At 34.7% G+C, this 17,500-nt stretch overlaps 2 protein-coding genes across 2 annotated transcripts in view; one reads left to right on the forward strand and one right to left on the reverse strand.

The window, feature by feature from the left end:
- LOC137615468 (uncharacterized) overlaps positions 1–17,500 on the reverse strand; it is a 155,205-nt gene that overhangs the window by 74,066 nt on the left and 63,639 nt on the right. The gene's annotated exons all lie outside the window — the stretch shown is intronic.
- LOC137615467 (serine protease filzig-like) lies at positions 798–6,037 on the forward strand. Its single transcript, XM_068345360.1, has 7 exons — positions 798–964; positions 1,109–1,518; positions 2,262–3,719; positions 3,833–4,128; positions 4,277–4,459; positions 4,728–4,983; positions 5,453–6,037. Exons 1-7 carry the CDS (start codon positions 952–954, stop codon positions 5,612–5,614), a joined length of 2,778 nt encoding a protein of 925 aa, XP_068201461.1. The 5' UTR covers positions 798–951; the 3' UTR covers positions 5,615–6,037.

A 17,500-nucleotide genomic window follows, 5' to 3' on the forward strand; every position in this document is an offset into this window, starting at 1 on the left:
TAATACAGTTTTATCTAATAAATCTATTTTTGAAATATAAAAGAAAGGATTTTAATATAATATCGATGTCTTTAATACAGTTTTATCATCTAAATCTATTTTTCAAATTTATTAATAAAGATTTTAATATATTACCGATGTTTTCAGTACAGTTTTATCTAATAAAACCATTTTTGAAATCTAAAAGAAAGGATTTTAATATAATATCGATGTCTTCAATACAGTTTTATCTACTAAATCTATTTTTCAAATTTATAATAAAGATTTTGATATATTACCGATGTTTTCAGTACAGTTTTATCTAATGAATCTATTTTTGAAATCTAAAAGAAAGGATTTTAATATAATATCGATGTCTTTAATACAGTTTTATCTAATAAATCTATTTTTGAAATCTAAGAGAAAGGATTTTAATATATTACCGATGCAACTCTCAAAGTATATTACAGTTACATTCGCTTATGGATTGCCAACGCAAGAGCCCGTGTCTTGCATACGGCAAGGCAATCTTAACAGACACACAGACAGACAGACAGGCTATTCAACGTTACTGCTCTTGACAAAATACCGTAGACCCCAAAAGGCTTCTCATCTTCGTCACGATGAGTAACTGACCAAATCCCTGGTCACATCCTTGTAGGTGAAGGTCGCGGGTATATTTTTTTGGGGGAGGGAAGGTTCTCTTCGACAAAAGAGGGATCCGGCACGGGAGACTGGGAACTCTGACGTTGGTTGGAGACGGTGCAATATAAAACCGGCCCGGGCCGAGCGAAGAGACAAGTTCCTCTCCTTCCAGCGTCGAGTGAGGGTGACGCGCTTCGTGCCCCTGTGATACAACAACCTCTACGCATAGAGTTGTTTGTTATTTATATATTTATTTATATAAGTATTTATTACTTTTAATAACATCGACTGACAATCACAGGCACAAAATCATCGAGTGGATTAATCATGAGATTTCTCAGTGAGTACCGACGTGTTTTTTGTTCTTATCGTGAATTAGAAAGTGAAAGTGAAAGTATTCTCGTACATTGCACCCTTTCTAGAATGGAAAGAAGAGTATTTACTGTTGCTTTCTAAATAATAAAAGCTTTTTTTGTGTTTTTAGGTATAGCTTGCTTGCTGCTGCTGGCGGCGGCGACGACAGTCTTCGCAATCGAGGAGGACTGGTCATGGGGAGTCGAAGCCAAAGAGTCCTCAGGATCCCTGTCGGAGCCAGTCCTCGTCCAATTCCCGGAAGATCACTCTTTGGCTAGCGAGGCCGCTATTGTTGACATAGCTGCCTTGCCCTTAGCGGAGGAGTCCGATGCCTTCGTTTACGAGTCTTTGCCCCCCGAGAGTGGTAGTGGAGGACGGGCTTTCCAGTCCTTCGAAGGACTGCCTCAGGAAGGCTTCAGCTACAGCGTCGTCGGAGAAGGCGAAGTGGTCGATGGTTTAGTCGTTGCTCAAGAGGGTGACCGTGAAGGGAGGTTTTTGGGTCTTGGCGAAAAGCTTTGCTCGTACGGAATTGGACTCAATGTAAGTCATTTCAAAATACTTTTTTCCTTGTAATATTTCAAAAAGTCATAAATGTTTTCTTTCAATATTTAAAAAGTCATAAATGTTTTCTTCCAATATTTCAAAATAGTGTAAATGTTTTCTTCCAATATTTCAACATGTCATGAATGTTTTTTTCAAATATTTCAAAGTCATAAATGTTTTTTTCTTAAATATTTCAAAAACTCATAATAATTTTTTTTTTCAATATTTCAAAAAGTCATAAATGTTTTCTTTCATTATTTCAAGGTCATAAATTTTTTTTTATAATATTTCAAAAAGTCATAAACGTTTTCTTTCATTAATTCAAAAAGTCATAAATGCTTTCCTTCAATTTTTCAAAAAGTCATAAATGTTTTTTTCAATACTTCAAAATGTCATAAATGTAATATCCAACTGATTCACGAGTACAAATAATTGCCTGAGGGTACACTCGGGCACACTATTCTGTAAATTTTCCTTCCTCTTGTTATTTTGAAGTTTTTTATAATTTATAAATGAAAGATTCATTTTAATGTTATTACTGTTTTTGAAATATTTTAAATTGTTCATTACGTCTCTTGTAGTGTATTTCATTATTTTCTTTCCTCACTGGGCTATTTTCCCTGTTGGGGCCCTTGGCCTTACGGCATCCTGCTTTTCCAACTAGGGTTGTATCTTAGCAAGCAATAATAATATGTAAGGTATTCTTTCCATATAATTAATCTTGTTCTTTTCCATTGCAGTGCAACACGAAGAAATCCGATGGTGTGAAATCTCATTATGCCCCACCAAGAGCCGGTCAGTCCAGTGGGTACTATGCCCCACCCAACCCACCTAAGGGTACTTACCCAGCAGCTTCTGCCTCCTACCCACCCCCTCCCCCACGGTACCCCAACAGAAATTACCAAGTTGGACATCCCACTAAGGCTCCACCCTCTGCTCTCGATGGAATTTTATCTGTCCTGCAGCCTTTCATGCCTAATTCCAAGCCCAAGGCATCGCAGAAATTCTCCAAGGGCAATGGCCTGAGTCCATCTTACGTAGCTCCCAACTCAAATTATGCTCCCCTGGTACCATCATACACTCCACCCATTAAACCTGGCTACCCTGCTCCAGCTCCTTCCTATGTGTCTCCACCATCGGTATATTCCCCACCTAAACCAGCGTATGTTCCACCTAAGCCAAGTTATCACGCTCCCGTGCCACACCATGATATCAAACCAGCTTATTCTTCCCCCAAGGTCTCCTATGTTGAACCAAAGCCAGTCTATGTAGAGCCTGTGAGAACTGTAACGATCCAGGCACAGCCTACCGTACTTGAGCAGCATCATCACACACACACTCACGTATACAACGACAACACAGTTGCCTCTAACATCTACAAGAGTGATCCAAAAGGTATACTTAAGAGTGTACATGACAGTATAAATCAATTTGACGAATATACAGTTCAACGTCAGGACGAGAGCAACAGTTTCTCTGTGGGTGAAAGTCAAAATGTTATTCGTGTTGCACAGCCATCTGTCAACCAGGTTGTAAAGCAGCAAGTTCCATCTGTGAATCATGTTGTTAGGCCACAAATACCAACTTCATTTCCGTCTATATCACCAGCAGCCCCAACAATTATCCCAGCTACTTTAGTTGGTGGCTCTAACTTCCAGCCTGGAAGGATTGAAACTGGTGGCTTCAGGCCAATGCCACAGGAGTTGCAGACCCTCTTCCGACAACAGCAACCAGCCTACAGAGAAGACTGCCAGTGTGTGCCAGTTAACTTTTGTTCTCTTCAAGATGTAATACCTAGGAATGGCCCAGCTAACATTAGAAATATGATTGATGCCCGCACACGAGGTAGTGATATACTTTCAAATGCAACTGATATTGACAACAATGGAGCAGTAAATGTCACAGGAAGCTCATCCCGCCGTGGAAAAGTTCTTTCTCTTTTTGATAAAGAGTCCTCAGAGGTTGAAGATGCAACTGAAATCTTTACTGAAGAACCAATTGAGGATGTAACTGAAACTACAACTGAATATGTGTATGATTATGAGGAGGATGTAACTGAAGACATAACTGAAGCAACTACTGAATCACCAGAAATAGAGGATGATAAGTCTCGTTCCCGAAGGGATGTTAATGCTACAGTACTCGAAGAAGAACAAGATGAGGAAAACAACACTGCTCTCTACAGTGACCGCCAAGGGGTAAGCTAATTCTCGGTTCTCAGTTTGACATTTCAGATTAATGATTTGTATTTGAATTAAAGCATGAACTACTGAGGCTAAATGACCAATAATTATTTGCTTTTCTATTACAGCGTCAACTTCATGGATTTACACCAAATGGTGATGGATGTGGTGTAAATCATGTCTGTTGCCGAAGACCTGTGTTCAAAGCTCGCCAAGTCCCAGAGTTCACATGTGGCCAAAGACGTGCTGATGGTTTACTCGGCCGTGTGAAGACTGCTCATTTCGTTCAGGGAGACACAGAGTTTGGAGAGTACCCCTGGCAAGCAGCCATACTTAAGAGAGAAAATGGCGACAACCTGTATGTATGTGGAGCAACACTCATCGATAGCAGACACGTTTTGACAGCAGCTCATTGCGTTGATGGGTAAGTCCTTTGTGCTTCAATAGAGGATCTTGGAAAAATTTGGGTATTTTTCCATTCTAGACAATATTCTTTTCCTGGCATCCTAACATGCCAACAAAGAAGATATTGATACGACATTGGTTCTTATTGAACTTCTGTTTCTTTTCAGGCTTCACCCACCAATTTTGAGCATTCGCTTGGGCGAGTGGGATGTTAGTGGACAGTCTGAATTCTACAAGTTTGTGGAGATGAGGGCTTCCGGCGTCTACATTCATGAAGATTTCTATGCTGGGAATCTCAACAACGATATTGCTGTCATCAGGATGGAACATTCTGTAGACTTTTCTTCCAAGTAAGAATCCCGAGAATAACATTTCCTAGAAGTATTTCTTTCCATTTGTTTTTACTTTACATCTAGTTTAGTATATCAAGATATTCTTGTAGTACATTTACAAGTGCCATAGACTGTAATAATACATCGACAACCTGAAGTAATTTTCACAAAACAGGGTAATTTCATTCCCATGTACAAACTGACTAAGAATTTGTTGTTTTATTTTTTACTTACTAGTTTATCAACACATTCCATTTACAAATCTTTAACCACCAACCTTCTACAGCCCACACATCACACCGGTCTGCCTCCCTGAGAAATTTGTAGAATTCACTTACCAGCGATGCTACGCTACCGGCTGGGGCAAGGACGCCTTCGGCAGTGACGGCAAATTCAGCCAGGTTCTCAAGGAAATCGAGGTGCCAGTCTTAGATGACCAACAGTGCCAACAGATGCTCCAGAATACAAGACTCGGTGCCTCTTTCACCCTGCATGAAGGAAACTTCTGCGCTGGAGGAGAAGATGGAAAAGATACTTGCAAGGTGAGTCATGCTGCATACATCCATATGTTTTAATTTTATTTATCTTTTTATAATTGAAATTTCTTCATAGGCTGGCTCGCTTCACACAAGCGTATTTTTTCTGTATGGTAATATTTCCTCTCGTTGAGAGGCATTTCTTTACATGGGAGGAATTTTCTCCAAGCGGCCTCATAGTTTCTATAAGCCGCTACACTGGAACTGCTCGGGTTGGCAGAGCATGCGGCTAGTAAATCACTGCACTAGGATATTTTTCCGAGCGGGCAACATGTGAACGGCCTCATTGATCTTCCTTGATTTCTAATCTGAGCGGTTTTGTCAATCCGCTCGATTGAAGCAAGCCATCATCTCAGAATTCAAATCCATAACATCCAGTTACTAGATTTACTGAAGCATTTTACTAATTATAACTTGAGTTTCTTATGTAATTTCATTCCTCGCTTGCTGACTTATCGCAATATTCTGTTGACAGGGTGATGGTGGTGGTCCATTAGTCTGCTCATCACAAGGCGGAGGTATGCAACTAGCTGGTCTGGTCTCTTGGGGCATTGGATGTGGAAACCCAGGCGTGCCCGGAGTGTACGTCAAAGTGTCCCACTACAACGAATGGATCAAAAGCATTACCAAGTTTTAATGCTCTAAAAGCTGTTCATCCCTCCCTTTCCTGTGGGGGCGTTTCCTTTGCTGCATTTTGAGTTCCTCGAAAACAAAATGACTTTTCATTATCTAATAACGATATAAACTTAGAATTAAAACAACGATTTAAAAACAAATATGAGTTATCACGCGAAAGGGTAATTCTTAGTTACCGAAAACGAGGTCGAACTAAATTGCCGATTTAAAAATTTTCAGCAAATGGAACGCCCCTACAAAACAAACCTCCAAAGACACAGAGCTTCTCGTGGCCAGTATCCTTCGAGCCATGGGGGGCACCTCAATGTTAAAACGGATCCTTTTCTGTAAAGACTTCACATCAGTGGAGATTTATGTAAGCATAGTATGCTATACACCATACTCTTTAGTAAGAGTTCTTGTTGCCATTAATAAATTATTCTTTGTTAAGACTAACAAGTATTTCTGTAACCTACAGTAGTTATTCCGGTATCTAAGGATGTGCAATTCTGTAACCTAGTTATTTCGGCATCCAAGGATGTGCAAAACTGTATTAGTAGACTATTTGAGTTTCCAAGTTTCTAACAAAGGAGAAATTGGATATCTTATTGGGGTAGATTAAGATGGTTTGGTTATGCTCTTCGCACTCCCCATAGAGATTAGTTCACCAAACTTCCAACTGGGCTCCACAAGGCACTAGAGGAGTTGGAAGACACAGGCCTACAATGCTGAGGACTATGAAGTGCGAAGTAGCAGATAATGAAAGAAGTATTGAATTAAAAGATTAAAACAGAGGCGACTGGCGAAATCTAACCGAGGCCCTTTGCGTCAATAGGCGTAGGAGGAGATGATGATGAGGATAATGGTGATATTATCAAGATGTGACTTGGGATCTCATATTCAATAAAAAATGCCAAAAGAAAGAAATGGTTTAGATAAAGAGAAGATTATATGTAAAAAGGGATGATGTTTAGAAAAGTGAAAATGTTACGAAATCATTAATAATGATATGCATTTAAAAATGCCAGAGGAAAGTAGTTTATATAAATAAGAGAAGAGGAGTAAAAGACAGGAATGATTTTTATAAAGGTGAAAATCTTACAAAATCCTTAATGAAGTTCCTTCCTACAGGAAGAGAGAAATCTGTGCTAATACATGCTATCAATTATCCTTTCATGAAAATCTTCATATAACCAACTGAGTAAATTAATAAATTATTCTCCATAAAACGGTAAAACAGTGTCCTACATTATTATGAGATGATTCAAGATAAGCTGTTAAGTATATTATGAATCACGACTAGAGTACTTATTTCTCTCATTAGCATTTACGATATCTCGAAATCACTTTTATGGGAGAAAACAGAAATGAGGCCATAGGTCCTGGCATACTTTCAAAGCTTGATTTACACACACCAAGTGAATAATTTCCTGTTAACGTAATGATTATATTAACTATATCGAAAAAAATATACAAATGGTTAAATACAGTACAGTTACACAACGTAACACAAATAAAAGAGTACAGTAATACCTCAGAATACTGGATTCTTAATTTTCCACAATGTAACACTAATAAAATAGTCCATTAATACCTCAAAATGCTATATTCTTGATTTTACAGAATGTAACAATAATAAAATAGTCCATAAATACCCCAGAATGCTATATTCTTGATTTTCCACAATGTAACACTAATAAAATAGTCCATTAATACCTCAAAATGCTATATTCTTGATTTTCCACAATGTAACACTAATAAAATAGTCCATTAATACCTCAGAATGCTATATTCTTGATTTTCCACAATGTAACACTAATAAAATAGTCCATTAATACTTCAGAATGCTATATTCTTGATTTTCCACAATGTAACACTAATAAAATAGTCCATTAATACTTCAGAATGCTATATTCTTGATTTTCCACAATGTAACACTAATAAAATAGTCCATTAGTACCTCAGAATACTGGATTCTTGATTTACTCAAGCACCCCCTTAAACAAGCCCCTCCCTTCACCCCGTTTTCTATAAGATTCCAGTTTGATCTGCAACGACAAAAAAAGACTTAAAAAAGGGAAAGGAAAAGTGAAAGTAAAGCCGTTACCGTTCCGGAGAACACATTTGTAAAAGAGAGAGTTGACTGTTCATCTTGTTCTTTGTTCGGACGCGTCAAAGGTTAGAGAGGTCGAAGAGACAAGTAAGTCGCAATAGAATAGAATGAATTTAGACAAAATCAACAAAGGAAGTTTAAGTATTTTACTTGCCTTTATACTTTTCTATATATATATATATATATATATATATATATATATATATACTGTATATATATATATATATATATATATATATATATATATATATATATATATATATATATATAAATTTAATATATATATACACACACACACATATATATATATATATATATATATATATATATATGTATATATATATATATATATATATATATATGTATATATATATATATACATACATATATATATATATATATATGTGTGTGTGTGTATACATATGTATATATATATATATATATATATATATATATATATATATATATATGTATACATATATATATGTATATATATATATGTATGTGTTTATATATATGTATGTGTATATATATGTATATATATATATATATAATGTATATATACATATATATGTATATATATATGTATATACACATACATATATATATATATATATATTTATATATATATATATATATATATATATATATATATATCTTTCCTGTCACGCTGAGTGGCATCGACTCAAAAACAACAATCCCCCAGAAACTGTTGGGTGGTAATATGCGTGTGTGCACATATCTATCTAAATATTATCCTTCGTTTCTGACGGATCGCGTACACTAGTATCTTACATTTCTGGGACCTAACCTAAGTCATTCCTTCCGTCCACAGGATTGCAAATTCCTTCATTAAAAGTCTCTGGTTTCAGTTAATCTTTTACCAGAATAGATCCTCACCAAAACGTCAGTCGGGCCAGCCCAACCCCTCACTGTGGGATCGATCTGCTTCCTTGCGAATGCTAGGCAAACACGTTACTGCTGTACTATTATTATTATTATTATTAATATTATTATCATTATTATTTGCTTAACCCTGGTTGGAAAAGCAGGATGCTACAAGCCCAGGGACCCCAACAGGGAAAATAGCCCAGTAAGGAAAGGGAACAAGGATAAAATAAAATATTTTAAGAACAGTGACAATATTAGAATAAATATTTCCTATACAATCTATAAAACTACAAAATAGTCACGAGAGTTACTCAGAAGCCCAGGGACCCAAACTGGGAAAATAGCCCAGTAAGGAAAGGGAACGAGGAAAAACGAAAATATTTCAAGAACAGTGACAATATTAAAATAAATATTTCCTATACAATCTATAAAACTACAAAATAGTCACGAGAGTTACTCGGTTATTATGAAAAGCTATTCATCTACCTGACATTTGGACTCGATAATTTCCTATAATAATTTAGAAGATTGACAACGATGTTTTAAAAGTAAAAGCACTAGAATGTCATATCTGGAGATGATGAATAAACAGCAAATTGTCATTTTAAAAGAAGTAAGGAAGCCAGTTTAAATTTTTTATTATTATTATTATTATTATTATTATTATTATTATTATCATTATTATTATTATCAAATTGACAAGGAATAAATACATGTGGTGGTAGTGGTAGCGTCCTTGCCTGGTGATTGCCAGACTGGAGTTCGAGTCCCACTCATACTCGTTAGTTCATTTGGTCGCTGCAACCTTACCGTCGTTATGAGCTAAAGGTGGGGGGTTTGGGGAAGTCTATAGATCTATCTGCTGACTCATCAGCAGGTATTGCCTGGCCCTACTTGGTCCTAGCTTGGGCGCCGAGTACCACTCATACTCGTTAGTTCATTTGGTCGCTGCAACCTTACCGTCGTTATGAGCTAAAGGTGGGGGAGTTTGTGGGAGCCTATAGGTCTATCTGCTGAGTCATCAGCAGGTATTGCCTGGCCCTACTTGGTCCTAGCTTGGGTGCCGAGTCCCACTCATACTCGTTAGTTCATTTGGTCGCTGCAACCTTACCGTCCTTGTGAGCTAAAGATGGGGGGTTTGGGGGTTTGAGTCATCAGCAGGTATTGCCTGGCCCTACTTGGTCCTAGCTTGGGCGCTGATCATATGTATATATGGTCAGTCTTTAGAGCATTGATCTGCTTGCTAGGGCAATGTCACTGTCTCTTCCCTCTGCCATTCATGAGCGGCCTTTAAACCTTTAAACGACACCTATTACGTTCTGTTTCATCAGCAGACCGTGAAGAATATCTTATGCTCATTAAATGTTGCATTTCCTGTTTTCTCCTCAATTATTCAACATCCTTCCTATTTTTTCCACATTCTCTGGCGATAAAGCATTTTTCAGAATCTTGCTGAGCCACATAATTGGATTTATGAATTTGGGGCCACATGACCAAGTTGTGGAATGATCTCCCTAATCGGGGAGTTGAATCGGTAGAACTTGAAGAGTTCAAACTTGTAACAAATGTTTTCATAATGAACAAAATAAAATAAGTCTTTTTATAGTTTATATATGAAAGGTCTGTTTTGTTGGTGTTACTGTTTTTAAAATAGTCTATCAATTGTTAAATTTTCTCATATAGTTTATCTATTTTCTTATTTCTTTTCCTCACTGGGCTATTTTTCACTGTTGGAGTCCAGTGGCTTATAGCATCTTGCTTTTCCAACTAGGGTTGTACCTTAGCTAATAATAACAACAACAACAACAATAATAACGATATTAATAATAATAATAATAATAATAATAATAATAATAATAATATTAATAAGGATAAAATTATAATAATAATAATAATAATAATAATAATAATAATAATAATAATAATAATGATGATGATAGGGGCAAGGAGGAAGTTCACCACAGAGGCAATAAAGCATTTTTCAAAATCTTGCTGAGACACATAATTGGATTTATGAATTTGGGGACATATGATCCGGCGTTGGGGCCAGGGAGGAAATTCACCGCAGAGGTATAACTGGGGAAAACAACAAAGTAAGAGTTAAAGAGGTTGGATAGCAAGATGGAAATAAAGAAACAGAAGCGAAAGTAGAAGGGTAAAAAGTGGATTCAACTGGGTTCTGAGAAGACATAAGCAGGCTACTGCCTACTGTGCAGTGCATGGGGTACACTGCCAGCACTATGCCGTCTACGGAACCACTTATTTTAATGGAGTAATAAATGATAATAAATTAATAAAACTTAATAAAATCATGTCTTTAATACCAGAAACCTTTCGAGCCCGAAAGTTTATAAATCCAAATCGCAAATGAAAATCTGATTTCTTTGCATATTTCATCAAATGATAAACATACTGATAAATAGATAGCTAGACATATAGGCTCTTTATATAACCAATATTATTACTTGTTAAGCTACAAGCCTAGTTGAAAAAGAAGGATGCTATAAGCCCAAGGGCTCCAGCTTGGAAAATAGCCCAGTGAGGAAAGGAAATATGGAAAAATTACAAAAGAAGTTTCAGAACAATAATAACATTAAAATAAATCTTTCATATATAAAATATAACACCTCTAAAATAACAAGAGGATAAAAACTTCAAAACAACAAGAGGAAGAGAAATAAGATTGCATTGTGTGCCCGAGTGCACCCTCAAGCAAGAGAACTCTAGCCCAAGACAGTGGAACACCATGGTACAGAGGGTATGACACTACCCAAGGCTAGATAGCAATGATTTTGGAGTGTCCTTCTCATAGAAAGCTGATTACCATAGCTAAAGAGTCTCTTCTACCCTTACCAAGAGGAAAGTAACCACTGAACAATTACAGTGCATTAATTAACCCACTGGGTGAAGAAGAATTGTTTGGTGTTCTCAGTGTTGTCAGGTGTATGAAGATAAAGGAGAATTTGTAAAGAATAGGCCAAACTATTCGGTGTATGTGTAGGCAGAGGGAAGTAAACAGTAACCAGAGAAAATGATCCAATGTAGTACTGCCTGGCTAGTCAAAAGGGCCCCATTACTCTCTAGCGGTAGTACCTCAACGGGTGTCTGGTGCCCTGGCCAACCTACTACCTCCTACCAATATCACATTCCATACTGAAGGTCGAGGCAAAACACACAAGACGTAATGCAATTATTGTAATTATTTTAATGCGTTTTCCTGTACCTCCCAAGGAAGTAAGGACTCAAAGATAACAATACCTGGAGTTAGTATTGTCCTTTGGGGAAATCCCATGCGGAAGATACGAACAAGTTATACAAATTGCATATATCTATTGATATATGATAATAGTGAAAATCTCTCTCTCTCTCTCTCTCTCTCTCTCTCTCTCTCTCTCTCTCTCTCTCTCTCTCTCTCTCTCTCTCTCTCTCCTTTGTGGAATTCATAGCCTAAATTGAATTTATTTAAAAATAATATGTATATAATATATATATATATATATATATATATATATATATATATATATATATATATATATGTATGTATATATATGTATGTATGTATACATGTATATATATATATATTAATAATTATATGAATATATACATACACATTCATAATATATACAGTATATAGATATATATGTATATACATATATATATATATATATATATATTTATTCCCATATGTATGTATATATAGTTTATAAGAGAGAGAGAGAGAGAGAGAGAGAGAGAGAGAGAGAGAGAGAGAGAGAGAGAGAGAGAGAGAGAGAGAGAGAGAGAGAGAGAGAATATTGTTAACAACTGATTACAACCTGAATTTTAGGCCTATTGACCCGGACTTCCCAACGACTTGAAACTACAATAATTATTTAGGCTCGGTCGGCGTCTTTGCCCATATCCAGCCTTGGTCTCAATAAAACATAAATGATACTTAAAAATTGCCTTACTGAGATGCCAGTAGGCTGAACTCTTATGGTGCCACTCGTATTATATATATATATATATATATATATATATATATATATATATATATATATATATATATGTATATATATATACATACATATATATATACTGTATATATATAAATATATATATATATACACAAATATATATATAGTATATATATATATATATCACAAATATATATATATATATATATATATATATATATATATATATCACAAATATATATATTTATATATATTTATATATATATAAATTCATATATATATAAATATATATATATATATATATATATATATATATATACATATATATATGTATATATAGCCTCTGTACCACGGTCTTCCACTGTCTTGGGTTAGAGTTCTGTTACTTGAGGGTACACTCGGGCACACTATTCTATATTATTTCTCTTCCTCTTGTTTTGTTGAAGTTTTATATAGTTCATATATGAGATATTTATTTTAATGTTGTTACTTTTCTTCAAATATTTTATTTTTCCTTGTTTCCTTTCCTCACTGGGCTATTTTCCCTGTTGGAGCCCCTGGGCTTGTAGCATCCTTCCTGCTTTTCTAACAAGGGTTGTGGCTTAGCAAGTAATAATAATAATAATAATAATAATAATAATAATAATAATAATAATAATACCAAAGTGAAGACTGAAGAAGAGCATGGAGAGACTGTGGGGACTTATTGGGTCTTTTGACTTGGCTAGACAGTACTACATTGGATACCCCTCTATGGTTTACGGCTCATTTGATCTTATACTACACATACGCCCAATAGTCTGGCCTCTTCTTACCATATTCCCCTCTCACTCGTATACCTAACAACAAGGATATTAAGAAACAATTCTTCTTCGCTCAAGGGGTTAACAACTGCAATCTATTTGTTCAGTGCATACTTTCCTCAAGGTAAGGGTTATTATTATTAGTATTATTATTACTAGCCAAGCTACAACCCTAGTTGGAAAAGGAAGATGCTAAAAGCCCAAGGGATCCAACAGTGAAAAATAGCCCAGTGAGGACAGGAAATAAGGAAATAAATAAATGATGAGAATGAATTAACAATATATCATTCTAAAAACAGTAACAGCGTCAAAACAGATATGTCCTATATAAACTAATAACAAGTCAAAAAACAGATATGTTATATATAACAATAAAAAGACTCATGTCAGCCTGGTCAACATAAAACATTTGCTCCAACTTTAGCTATGAATGAATGAATTAATTAATGATTTGAAGTTCCCTGGCATTTTCTTTAGTTATAGTAAGCAGCTCTTATACGAGAAAGAAACCCCAAACTAAAACTATTGTTTTCTGGTCTTGGGTGGTGTCATACCCTTAGAGTTCTCTTGCTTGAGGGTACACTCGAGCACACACTTCTGTTGTATTTCTCTTCCTCTTGTTATTTTGAAGTTCTTATCATTTATATGTGAAGGGTCTAATCTGATGCTGTTACTGTTCTCGAAATATTTCATTTTGAGTGTTTATTCTTCTCCAGTAGCTTATTGATTTCCTTATTTCCTTTCATCACTAGGCTGTTTTCCCTGATGGGGCCCTTGGGCTTTTAGCATCTTGCTTTTCCAAGTAGAGTTATAGCCTAGCTTGTAATAATAATAATAATAATAATAATAATAATAATAATAATAATAATAATAATAATTATTATTATTATTATTATCATTATTATATTTCCTTATTTCCTTTCATCACTGGGTTGTTTTCCCTGTTGGAGTCCTTGGGCTTACAGCATCTTGCTTTTCCAAGCAGGGTTATAACCTAGCTTGTAATAATAATAATAATAATAATAATAATAATAATAATAATAATAAAAATAAAAATAATAATAATAATAATATAATAATAACAATAATAATAATAATAATAACAATAATAATAATTATTATTATTATCATTATTATTATAATAATAATAATTATTCTTATTATTATCATTATCATTATTATTATCATTATTATTATTATTATTATTATTATTATTATTATTATTATTATTATTATTATTAAGTGTAGGAAAGTTACGTCATCTTTACAAAGCTTAAATGCCATGTAACATCACTGTTAGTCAAAGCGAATGTTTCCTAATAAGTAAAAGGCTTGCGAACCTTTCCTATTAGCCGTCTCTCTCTCTCTCTCTCTCTCTCTCTCTCTCTCTCTCTCTCTCTCTCTCTCTCTCTCTCTCTCTCTCTGTTCATGATATTCCTATATCATCTACAATAAACCTTTTTTAATGTTATCAAAACTATCTTTATCTTAAAAAGACAAGAATAATAATAATAATAATAATAATAATAATAATAACAATAATAATAATAGTAATAATAATAATAAAATAAAAGAAATTAAAATATTCATACATAACAGCTTGCTGAGAGAGAGAGAGAGAGAGAGAGAGAGAGAGAGAGAGAGAGAGAGAGAGAGAGAGAGAGAGAGAGAGAGACTCTTTTGAAATGCAGTTTTCGTGAGAAATCAGATTCCCATTTTATATTGGAGAGAGAGAGAGAGAGAGAGAGAGAGAGAGAGAGAGAGAGAGAGAGAGAGAGAGATTCTTTTGAAATGCAGTTTTCGTGAAGAATTAAATTCCCATTTTATGTTGCTTGGAGAGAGAGAGAGAGAGAGAGAGAGAGAGAGAGAGAGAGAGAGAGAGAGAGAGAGAGAGAGAGATTCTTTTGAAATGCAGTTTTCGTGAGGAATCAAATTCCCATTTTATGTTGTTAGGAGAGAGAGAGAGAGAGAGAGAGAGAGAGAGAGAGAGAGAGAGAGAGAGAGAGAGAGAGAGAGATCTTTTGAAATGCAGTTTTCGTGAAGAATTAAATTCCCATTTTATGTTGTTTGTAGAGAGAGAGAGAGAGAGAGAGAGAGAGAGAGAGAGAGAGAGAGAGAGAGAGAGAGAGAGAGAGAGAGAGAGTACTCCTGCCCTCTCTCAGCAGTGACATTGAATAGCTAATGCCCACATTGTTTTCATCAACAATAGCAATTTCTGATGATATGTTTGCCAAGGGAATTCTAAGTCTTATCCTTCATCCTGAAGGATATTGGGATATCCTGTCATATCCTTAGAGCAATTTAAATGTTTTTTTTTTTTATGTTATCCTTATGAATACTTAAGACTAGTCAAGTTATTACTTGCTTTAAATCATAAAATTATCACAGAAAGAAATTAATTTGATATTAAAATTGTTTTCATTTATAAATACTTCAAAAGATACAATTAGAAAATCGTAGAATTAAGCTTGAATTTTAATTATAAAATCGTAAAAAAAGTTTAAGATATAATTATAAAATCGTAAAAAAGTTCAGAATATAGTTATAAAATCGTAAAAAAGTTTAAGATATAATTATAAAATCGTAAAAAAGTTCAGAATATAGTTATAAAATCGTAAAAAAGTTTAAGATATAATTATAAAATCGTAAAAAAGTTCAGAATATAATTATAAAATCGTAAAAAAGTTTAAGATATAATTATAAAATCGTAAAAAAGTTCAGAATATAATTATAAAATCGTAAAAAAGTTTAAGATACAATTATAAAATCGTAAAAAAGTTCAGAATATAATCATAAAATCGTAAAAATAAGTTTAAATCATAAAAATAAATTTTAAAATAAAATTGAAAAATAGTAAAAATAAGTTTAAGATATTAATATAAACTCTTAAAAAACAGTTTAAAAAACAATTATAAAATTGTAAAAATAAAATCTAAAATACAGTTATAAACTCATAATTATAAAGTATAAATACAAAAGCTTCCATTACATTAAACGTTAATCTTCAAACATAATTAACCCATGTCTATAGTCCAATTTTTTTTATCGAGGCAGATTTGCACCGACTTGCAGCGGTGCCCTTTTAGCTCGGAAAAGTTTCCTGATCGCTGATTGGTTAGAATTATCTTGTCCAACCAATCAGCGATCAGGAAAAAATTTTTCCGAGCTAAAAGGGCACAGCTGCGAGTCGGTGCAAATCTGCATCGCTAAAAGAAATTGACTATAGTCATATCATCATCATCAGCCGTAACTAGTCCACTGCATGACAAAGGCCTCAGACATGTCCTTCCCCTGGCGTCTGTTTATGATCTTCCTAGGAAGGACTATAACAGCATATTTTCTTAGTTCGTCAACCCACTGTCTTTTTTTCATTCCCCTGCTTCTTTTGAAATCACTATTATTATTATTATTATTATTATAATTATTATTATTATTATTATTAACTGCTAAGCTACAAACCTAGTTGGAAAAACAGGGTGCTATAAGTCCAGGGGCCCCAATAGGGAAAAATAGCCCAGTGAGGAAAGGAAACAGGGGAAAATAAAATATTTTAGAGTAACAACATTAAAATTAATATTTCCTAAATAAAACTATAAAGACATTAACAAAACAAGAGGAAGAGAAATTAAATAGAATAGAGTGCCGAGTGTACCCTCAAGCAAGAGAACTCTAACCCAAGACAGTGGAAAACCATGGTACAGAGGCTATGACACTACCCAAGACTAGAGAACAATGGTTTGAATTTTGGAGTGTCCTTCTCCTAGAAGAGCTACTTTACCATTCTGTTACCCATTCTGTTATTCTTAATGTCCATCTACTCTCTTTCATTCTCATTATATGTGCTGCCCTTGTCCTTCTCTTTGTCTTACATATTAGACCATCCCAGTTATGCTTTGTCAAATATAAAATCTAGTTTAAAAGGTTTTAAAGGTCGCTCATGAATGGCAGAGGCAAGGGACAGTGACATTGCCCCTAGCAATCAGGATAATGCCCTAGAGACTGACCTTACTACATATGATCAGCGCCCAAGACTCCTCTCCACCCAAGCTAGGACCAGCTAGGGCCAGGCAGTGGCTGCTGATGACTCAGCAGATAGACCTATAGGCTCCCCCCAAACCCCCAACCTTAGCTCACAATGGATGGTA

Source organism: Palaemon carinicauda, chromosome 21, assembly GCF_036898095.1.
Source record: "Palaemon carinicauda isolate YSFRI2023 chromosome 21, ASM3689809v2, whole genome shotgun sequence".
Taxonomy (NCBI): domain Eukaryota; kingdom Metazoa; phylum Arthropoda; class Malacostraca; order Decapoda; family Palaemonidae; genus Palaemon; species Palaemon carinicauda.